The sequence below is a fragment of the Falco punctatus genome (assembly GCF_963210335.1).
Source record: "Falco punctatus genome assembly, chromosome: 6".
In the NCBI taxonomy this organism is placed as follows: Eukaryota; Metazoa; Chordata; class Aves; order Falconiformes; family Falconidae; genus Falco; species Falco punctatus.
Window position 1 is genome coordinate 36,701,985 of NC_137585.1, and position 10,162 is coordinate 36,712,146.

Here is a 10,162-nt window from a genome sequence, read left to right on the forward strand (position 1 = left end):
CATTATCTTAAAAACTTCTGGGAAAGAAAAAAAATATGTACAAACCCTCTGCGTTCCTAGTATGATAATTCGGGTGGCCTGACGGAGAGCAAGTGATAAATTCTGGTTGAAGTGATAAAGTTCCAGGTACAAAAAAATCTGCATGTCATGCCTTGCTTTTAAAGAAATACCAAATTTAACACAGCTGATAATGGCTCTGACATGGGCTTCCCAGTCAGGAACAAGAGGCAGCTGCTTATTCAGGTAGAACTGCTTTGAGAGAGTGGGTTTGCTGGAACCAAAGAACCAGTTTGCTCTGAACATCTTGGCAAATGGCATCCATGTTGCTAAAAATTAACCAGAAGCTGTGTAAGGAAACCATGGTGCAAGGAAGAAGACGTACAGATACTCTCAGGACTGCAAAAAGCTTGGAAGAGAAACCTGACAGAATTAATAGCTGAGGGATGGAGAAGCAGGAGCAGCTGAGAGAACTGTAGGATCAGTCACAGCTAGAGTCAGCTGCAGCAGGAAAAAAATTACTTTAAGTGAAGGAAGATCACAACTTGCCTGCTTGTTTTCCCTCTTATCTGAAACATCTAAATAGCTGGAGCAGGTAAAAGAGGTATTTAATCCAGAAAAGAGGTAAAGGAATCAGTACTAGCCTCAGGCGAACAACTGAAATCCTGGAAAAGGCATAGAACAGGCTCTGCACACCCATCTCTGTGCAAAGAGAATCCTGCTACTGTAGCGCACACTCTGCTTAGGCTGTGGAAGACTAAGACAGGGCATGCTGAGCTAGGACCCTAATTTAACCATCTGCAGAGCACACACACTAGTAGGAAACTCAGTTCTGCTTCTGCACGAAGGCACCAGTTCCCAGATCTCTGCTGAGCCAACAGACCGCTTTTAGCCTGTACCGGTATTTGACAAACAAGCAGCCTCTGGTTTTCAGCATGCATATGGCTAATAGCCTAGAACACAATAGTTGGTTTCCAGTTACAGCAGGGAAGGCTTTAACTTATTCACAAGAACAGGACAGCGAGTCAAATAGCTTAGTAGGTTTTAGAAAGGGATTGGATGTTTGCATGGTGAAACAACATCCACAGCCGTATTAGCTAGGATAAGGGTTACAAGCTCAGCGATCCTCATGCTATGGGACAAAATGATCAGCGGCTGGGATCACAGGCAAACAAAAGCAATAGCCATTCCCTGAAGCTCCTTGTAGCAAGGTCACGTGGCTATAAGCAGACAGTGTCAGAAACCAGATAACCCACTGTGCAGTTCTAGCTGGGGTAATCCTGCGCATCCCCAGAAAACTCCAGAGGCTAGGCACAGAATGAACCGGAGAGAAATGCTTGTTATACAAAAGAATAAAAAAAAAAACCAACCAAGAAGCTTTATTGGTATGCATCCTACAGAAATGGTTACAAGAAAGGGCCTTGGATTAATCTGTCAAAGAAAACATGGAACAGCTGTGCTCTCCCTAGGAAGGCACCAGCCACAAGCAGGTTCCTTACAAAACAGGGCAGCATGGAAATATACTGGATGGGGTAGGGTGGTGCCAGAGCAGACACATGGGATTGGTGCTCTGTTCTTCAATACTGATGCATAGGGCAATTTCAAACAATTGAGAGAGGTGACCTGGTAAGAACAAGGCAAGGTGTTTCCCCACACCAGAAATGGCACTCACTTTTTACTGAGCTGGTCTCCTTCATGACTAAATACTTGCCCACCAGGATTTTTATAGGGAGCTGGGGCAGCTACCAGCAGAGCTTCTGAAAAGGCAAGAGAAACTAGCTCTCATTTGCTCTTTCTGATAGTTCTGATCAGGTTTCAGTTTGCACTCAGTCTGTTACTTCTCCAACCCAAGTATACTACTGAATTTGTCCTGCTTTAAAAAAAAAATTACCAACAGGTTTTTCATAATAGTAAAGTCCAGAGATGTTCCAAGACCCTCTTGCCAACCCAACAGAAGGTGTAGCCACCTACAGATAGGATCACCTCTTCTTGAAGCCGTACTTTTTCCTTTCATAGAAGAGATCTGTCTTGGAACTGCCCAGGTTGACGATCTTAGGGCAACCATCTCTCTGTAAGAAGAAAAGAGGACGTAAGTTAGGAGATAGGCAAGCAGAACATCATCACTTACATAGATCTTATAGGTTCTCAGTTCCCGTGCTCCTCACCCTGTCCCCAACACACATTTTGAACACCTCTTCAGATGAACGGCCCTCCAATTCTGGTTACTACATCCAAGAGAGTGGAACAGAGAAGAGGATGGACATTTTTTCAACATTGCTCTAGGACATTCTTTTCCTCAGGGTGAAGATGGAAAACAGCTTATACAACATCAACAGCTTAACGGAAAAGATGCTTCAGTGCCTCAAGACTGGATTCTTTCCAAATTACAATACGCAGGATTTATACAGCCCAGAGGAATAACCTTTCCCATCCTTAGCCAAAAAGAATCTTGTTGCTTTAAATGTTACCAAGCCGTTCTTGTGTTCAGGGACCCTTCTCAGCTGTGACAGCAGAACTGAATCTCAAGATTTCTTGCACCCTGGATTGATTACTGCAGAGTCTGCATGGTCATCTTGGGAGAGGACCACTATTCATAGCAGCTACACAGCTAAGTTCTTGTCCCTGAATTCCAGTAGATGGTGACAAAAAAGCCACAAGAAAGGCAAGAAGGGGAGCGGAGGAGACCCACCTCAGAGGTGCAATTGCAAAGACAAATCAGAGATGCACGTCTTTATGTACCAGGGAACATTTGTCTGTGGGCCACCTGAGCTCAGCATCTGCATAACTCTTGAGGGCAAAGTGCTGTGGCTGGCAACAGCAGCTGTGAGGGGTCCAGCAGGCAGAGGAACACGTGTACTCGGCTGTTGCGTAAGCCTTGGTGCATTAGATTTAGAAAGCCTCTGGGCAGATATCAGCTGCTGTAGAAACTGCACCCAAGCTGCCCCACCAATACACACTCCTGTGCGGGAGATGCAACCCAGTGGGAAGGGTCTGCATGGTAGAAATAACAGGGAAGTCGGGGGGGGGGGGGAGGGGGGAGGAAGAAATTATCCTTCCCCTGTATACCTGCCACAACCCATCTCAAGCTACTGTCTCCTTATTTGATTTTGAATCTCAACTGTAGGACTCTTCCAAGCCTTGCCTCCCACAATCCAGGGAGCCTGTGACAATCTTGACAGCATTATTGCAGGGCTCTGTTCATTCTTCCACCTCCTCCTAAGAAGGCAGCACATGAACATGTTCCTGTCCCCAAGAAAAGATTACTTTTTGCAGCTCACAGCTGTCCTGGATCACAAAGGGGGATTTTGGCCCTTACCGACAGACTGAAGTGAGGTGAAACAATACCTCATTCCTCCTTCCATCAGAGCAAATCAAGAGTAACTAGGCCCTTTGCCTCACGCCCAACAGCATTCCACCTCCTCCCTCCATTTTAGTATTTACTTTCTTGCTTCACTATCTTTTACAGTCTTTATTTGAGGATGATGGAAGTGCTGTGACTGAAATCTTCAAGTGTTGAACATTCAGGTTCGACAGAGCTCTGTCTATCTGCTTTTCTTATTCACATCAACACCAGCTACCATAATTTTGTGACAGGCAGCACACTTAACGTTTCTCATTTCGGGCACCATATGCCTGTGCCAGTACTTTTCAATCCTGCATGTCAATCATGTCAAATCTGCTGTTTCACATCTGCAATAATCCTTAACATTTGCATTTGTTGGTACAGAGCAACAGTCTTCATCCACAACAGCCTTCACCCAGCTGTCAAAATACCTCAGTTCTGATTTCTTATTCTCCTGCTCCTCCAGCTCTGTTTTCTACAATCCTCCCTTGCAGATCACTGGCTATTTCACACCTGACCTGGACATGATAAGCTACAGGTGAGCTTACATTATGAAAAACACCTGTTTGGAATCAATATGAATTAGTAAAATACAACCAAGCCTATTTTACTCGTGACTCAAGCCAAGTGTCTTGGTTCCAAAGGCAAGTGAACGAAACTACTGTTTCTCACATTTCTGAAGTAGGAGGCAGCATCACCATCACAGCATTTATAACCATTTTTAGATACTAAGAAAGATTATGGTCCTGTCAGATATAATGACTAAATTCAACCGAGGACCTGCCCCTGTCCTGAATTTAGCTGCAGGCCTCTAGAGAAAACGTAGGCATTGCAGAGAATTAAACCAGCAACTCACCCACATGAGCATGTTCCTGTAAATCAATCTGAACTATCCCCTCAGCATGTTCTCCACTGTCATTAGGGTGTGCTGGAAATGGCATGTGCAAAGCACCAAAACCCAAACAACCTTTAACAGACACTCCAACAGCTATCACGCCCATATTCTGGGGATATTGCAACTGTAAGCATCATGTTTTTGCTCTTGCCTAAGGTTTTTCTACCAATTCATTTGCAGTTCTTCACATCCTGCACTCATTGTGTTGGATATTAACAAATACCTTACGGGGTGAACAGCTGCCTCATTTCAACTGCACTGTAGCTATTTTTCAGCACAAGTAGATTATAAAAAGATTATAGCACTGACTATAGAAATAAAGGATCATTATAAGTGTAGCAGAAAAAGGTATGTCTACAATATAGGCCATTCCAGAAAAGAAGAAAATAACCCAAACATATCCCACTGAAGTTATACAAGAAGCTTTAAACTTGTGAAACACAATTAGTAGTGCAGAGACTGGACACTAAGGTCTAACTTACGTTGTTATCCAAAGGAAATCAAAGGTAGTGATTCCATAGGCCTTACAGTACTGTATGAGCCCTCGGTCAGTGGCTGATAATGGACTTCTAGTGAGGAGTCTGCCTCTACCAGTGCCTTCAGTATCTCTGACCCTGATAAAACCTAGGCTAGAGATCTAGTAAGATAACAACGCAGTGACAAACTGTGTGGAGGAAATGGTGTGAGGCGGGTGCCCTGGAGACAGAAGGACACAGAGAACGCATAGTTACTGAATGCCTTCTTTGCTTCAGTCTTCACTGCCAAGTCCGGCCCTCTGGTTTCCCAGACCCTGGAGGCAAGAGAGGAAGTCTGGAGAAAGGAAGACTTTCCCTTGGTTGAAGAGGATCATGTTTGAGATCACTTAAGCAAACCTGACACCCACAGATCCATGGGCCCCGATGGGGTGCACCCCCGAGCGCTGAGGAAGCTGGCAGATGTTATTGCCAAGCCACTCCTCACCACCTTTGAAAGGTCATGCAGAACTGGAGAGGAGCCTGAGGACTGGAGGACTGCCAGTGTCACTCCAGTCTTAAAAAAGCACAAGGAGGATGACCCAGGAAACTACAGGCCAGTCAGCCTCACCTCCATCCCTGGAAAGGTGATGGAACAGCTCATTCTGGAGGCCATCTCGAAGCATGTGGAGGAAAAGGTCATCAGGAACAGTCAACATGAATTCGCCAACAGAAAATCATACCTGATCGACCTGACAGCCTTCCATGATGGAATGACTGGCTGGGTAGGTAAGGGGAGAGCAGCAGATGTTGTCTACCTTGACCTCAGTAAGGCTTCTGACACTGTCTGCCATAACATCCTCATACATAAGCTCAGCTCAGAAAGCGTGGGTTAAATGGGTGTACAGTGAGGTGGATTGAGAACTGGCCGGATGGCAGAGCTCAGCTGTGATCAATAGCACAAAATGTAGCTGGAGGCCTGTAACCAGCGGTGTTCCCCACGGGTCAGTCCTGGGTCCAGTCTTGTTCAACTTACTCATCAATGACCTCGATGAAGGGACTGAGTGTACCCTCAGCAAGTTTACAGATTGTACAAAACTGGGAGGAGTGGCTGATTCACCAGAAGGCTGCGCTGCCATTCAGTGAGACCTGGACAGGCTGGAGGGTTGGGTGGAGAAGAAACTAATGAAATTCAGTAAAAGCAAGCATAAGGTCCTGCACCGAGGGAGGAATAACCCCACACACCAGCACAGGCTGGGGGTGGACCTGTTGGAAGGCAACTCTGCAGACAAGGACCTGGGGGTTCTGGTGAACAGCAAGTTGCCCATGAGCCAGCAGCGTGCCCATGTGGCCAGGACCAGTGGGATCCTGGGTGCTTTAGGAGTGTGGCCAGCAGGTCGAAGGAGGTGATCCTCCCCCTCTGCTCTGCCCTGGTGAGGCCACATGTGGAGTGCCATGTCCAGCTCCGGGCTCCCCAGTTCAAGAGAGATGGGGAACTACTGGAGAGGGTCTATCAGAGGGCTACAAAGATGATGAGAGGATTGGAGTACTGAGGGAAAGCTGAGAGCACTGGGTCTGTTTAGCCTGGAGAAGAAAAGACTGAGAGGGGATCTTACCAACGTCTACAAATATCTTAAGGGCAAGTGTCAAGATTTTCAGTAGTGCCCGCCGACAGGACAAGGGGCAACAGGCACAAATTGAAGCACAAGAAGCACCTTCCGAGTATGGGAAAGAATTCTGAGGGTGACAGAGCACTGGAACAGGCTACCTGGAGAGGTTATGGAGTCTCCTTCTCTGGAGACATTCAAAACCCACCTGGACATGACCCTGTGCAACCTGCTGTAGGTGAACCTGGTTTAGCAGGTCACTTCCAACCCTGAGCATTCAGTGATTCTGTGAACTGAACCGTGAGTGTACAGTGCAAAGCAGTCAAAGATCCTTGGGGACGAAGAGAGCTACAATACCTCAAAATGCTACAGTACGCTTTGCAAACATGGGGAACTAATAACATATGAAGAAAGGTACGAGGTAATGAAACCCAGTGCCAATACTCGTAGTGGAACCCAAGTGTCCCATGTCCCAGCACTAACTTCAGTAGTTCCAAGCCCCTTAAAGGTAAACATGGCTACTAAATAAAGACATAACCAATTCAACAGGAGACTGGATGACAACATACATCTTTTTCCTGGATGGTACACTCCTTGCAGTAGTAGGCATCAGACACTCCTGGACCCCCGCAGATCACACAGCGTCCTTGGTACGAGCCATAGTTACACTCATCACATATGCGCACGAGAGTGCAGGGCCGCACATAGGAGTCACAGATCACACATTTGCCATCACCTGAAAGTACAGCAGAGCCTTTGGTTACAGAACATCCTTATCTCCACCTCCACACTGAAGAAGAAAAAGTTTCCTAGTCAAAGAAATTGCCTCTACACTCAAAGACAATACAATTGAACTGCAGAAATTTATCTTGCAGACCAAGGGTGCAACTTTGTATTTGCACACAGACTTGACAGGAACAAGGGCCAGTAGCCTGTAATAACTGAGGTTAATTTATTCATGCATTGACAATCAGAGAAGAAACCCAAAGTCAATCCTGTGATTAGCCAACACCTGTTCAGATCACACCATTATTTTTACTCTAGAACTCTTCCCGCATTTTTCACAGTCCTGGACTGACAGGACTAGTGTCCTTACCTACACAGAAGCAGCAGTGTAAGCTTCTCCCACAGTGCCACATCAACAAAAGTCTGCAGTTACTATCCTCAAAGAGATGAGATAAGAGATTATACTCATGGTTCTTTTAATCCTTCATCTGTGAGAAGGCCAAAGCCAGGGAAAACTGGCATAAACAACCACTTCACAAAAGTTGCTCTTGCTTTCTCACAAGGAACTGAGTGAAATTCAAGTACTCGTATCATACAGGCAAGCAGCCATCAGATGCCATTGACAGTCTCTGATGTGCTGGACCTTATCCAAAACACTGACCTAGGGATGAAAGGCTTCATATCCTATTACCAGTTCCCCAGGCATCTAATCCGGACTCCCACAAACAGCTCATCTAACCTGCTCTTAAATCTCTAGCATGACAGCCCTCAACTACTACCAAAGAGAGTCTGTCTCACTGCCGAGTGCTCTTGAAAACAATCTTGTTGCCTCAGACTGCGCGTCTCCCCACTCTGATTATTTTCATACTACTTTGGAGTCCTGGACTAGTCATCTTATTCGTTCTGTTCCCCTACAAGGGTCTAATGACAGACCATACTCTTTCTTCCTTTCCACAGTTGAGCAACTAGCATTTGATTCTGTGGGTTTTTTTCTGCTCTAACTCTAGATGTGTATGTCATCCTGTCCCATCCCCCCGTGCCCCCCCCATTTCTTATTCTCCTAGATGCTAAAGGAAACCTTTCTCAAGGCGTGAAGAAGTCAGATTCTTTTTTTCCTGCTTTGAAATGATCAGGCTGATCATTTTGTGCTACAGATTACAGGGAGCCAATCAAGAAGTCACTGTAGTAGCCTCAGCTATGGAAAATGTTGGCAGCATGTACTCTGGGACATCATGCAATTGTGTGACAATCTATGTGAGCATGTAATTTTGTAAGCATTAATTGCTTTACACTTGCAATACACAAGTAATTGTTCCCATCTCAAAGTCTGACATCAAGTTCATGGTTAAAACAAAAATAGAATCCAATCCCCAAATCCAAACTATATGCTCTAACCACACCACCACGTTCTCAAGCAGCTATATGTAGAACCTATACTTACATTTTTCACAAAGTCTTCCAATTGCTGTAAGAAGAAAAAGAAAAAAAGTTAGATATCTGAGGCAGAAGCAGAAGAAAAATATAAGTAACTACAAGCCTGAATGTCAAGTAATGATCTTTTACAGTAAGCAATCTTTAAAAAAGAAAAAAGTAAACCACCAAAACAGTTTGAGCATAAATACAAACATATTTATGATAAACAATATATATCCTCCTGGAGACATTTACCAAGATCAAAGTTTAGATGCACTGTGAATGCACAACGACACCTGTAAGAGAACCTACACTACTCCATTTCAAATACAGCAAATGTACCTGACTGAAAGAAATCCTATACACAAGTCTTGACATAGCTTTTACACTGGTTTTAATGAGGAAAAAAAATAAATTCAATTATTTATTTGATTTAAGGCAGCCCAAATACCTTCTTCACTTCAGAACATAAAGGTAGTTAAATGTATCTTAGAAATCTTGTCGCTTGTCTAGGAAACTCACAACAATGATGTTAGTAACTTGGATAAATGCCATAAATATCAAGCTCTAAAGACCAGATGTCCACATTCACAAAGACTAAACAGTGCTTCAGTTGAAGTTTGAGGATCAAGAGATTCGTCAGACTGGAAATGCATTTTCAACAGACAGACTGCAATGCAGTTAGCTGCATTAACTATTCTAAAGAAAGTTTCCTATGGATCCTGCAGGTGAATATTTTGTGTTTACAGTTCTTTCAGAAAACGGCATGTTAAATTTGCTTTTCCAAGGAGTGAAAAAAATCTGGAAGAGATAATTTCTAATCTTGTATAAGACTTTAAGGTTTAACAGAGCAAATTCTGACCCAACTGGTAAGAATAAAGCTCATTATCTGCATACAGGTACAACCTAGAAGATAATTTTATCTTGCCACCAGAGAGATGCCCAGTGCTGGCTACAGCCTTCAGCTCATGCTGCTGGCTGCGCCGGTATGGCCGACGTAACAGCAGTAAAATACAACAAAACTATATTTTTCCTCTGTAGAGCCATCACCTCCACCTGGCTTTCCCCCACTCCCCCCCGAGAAACAGGCCGGCATTAGTCACTGGCTGTACGGAGAGAGGCCCAGCAGCACCGGCACGTCAGGACGGACGCCCGGGGGAAGCTCCAGGACAGGGCCGGCGCCAGGGGCCTTCCTCACAGAGCCCCCCCTCCCGCTGCAGGGGAAGAGCCACAAAACACGGCAGAACATCAAAATAAAAGTAAAATAACACAGGGAGGAGGCAGGCAGGGAGGAGAGAGGCGGGCGCCCCTCCCCCCCCCGCCAGGCCTAACGGCCACGCGCGCACCTAACGGCCACTAACGGCACACACGCGCGCGCTTCCCCCTCACCCCTCAGCGGAGAGAGGGTGAGGGGGGAGCCCCCCGGGACTCACCCACGCCCGCCTGCTTGCGGCAGAAGATGAGGTCCGGGTGGTGCTTGGCCATGGTGCGGCGACACCCGCCTGGCGCTGCCGGCCCGCGCGCTCACCTCCGACCCGCGCTCCTCCCCGCCCTCGGTCCTGGCTGGGGTGAGGACAGCGCCTGCAAAAGCACCACCCTCGAGCGGGGACACCGGGCGCGATCGCGGGGAGGATGCCGAGAAAATCCTCTCCGTGGAGCCACTGCATCGATAACATTCCTCCGCCCAGGGAAGGCCCGCGACACGGCCAGTGACCCTCTTCTTGGAGCG

At 46.1% G+C, this 10,162-nt stretch overlaps 1 protein-coding gene across 2 annotated transcripts; it reads right to left on the bottom strand.

The window, feature by feature from the left end:
* Positions 1–1,354: 1,354 nt before the first annotated feature.
* PHF5A (PHD finger protein 5A) lies at positions 1,355–10,137 on the bottom strand. Of its 2 annotated transcripts, XM_080393082.1 has the most exons (5): positions 9,867–10,036; positions 8,462–8,485; positions 7,391–7,452; positions 6,864–7,030; positions 1,355–2,066 (listed from the first exon to the last, which is right to left on the bottom strand). In XM_080393082.1, exons 3-5 carry the CDS (start codon positions 7,431–7,433, stop codon positions 1,977–1,979), a joined length of 300 nt encoding a protein of 99 aa, XP_080249208.1. In that variant the 5' UTR covers positions 7,434–7,452; positions 8,462–8,485; positions 9,867–10,036; the 3' UTR covers positions 1,355–1,976. The 2 variants fall into 2 exon arrangements, with proteins under 2 accessions (XP_080249208.1, XP_080249207.1); XM_080393081.1 differs by lacking the exon at positions 7,391–7,452 and having other exon boundaries at positions 9,867–10,137.
* Positions 10,138–10,162: the final 25 nt, after the last annotated feature.

Coding starts and splice junctions, on each gene's coding strand:
- PHF5A (XM_080393081.1), bottom strand. CDS start 9,918: ATGGCCAAGCACCACCCGGACCTCATCTTCTGCCGCAAGCAGGCGGGC. Junction 8,486..9,866: donor CCGCAAGCAGGCGGGCGTGG/GTGAGTCCCGGG, acceptor TTCTTCTTACAG/CAATTGGAAGACTTTGTGAA. Junction 2,067..6,863: donor GTACCATCCAGGAAAAAGAT/GTATGTTGTCAT, acceptor TTCTTCTTACAG/AGAGATGGTTGCCCTAAGAT.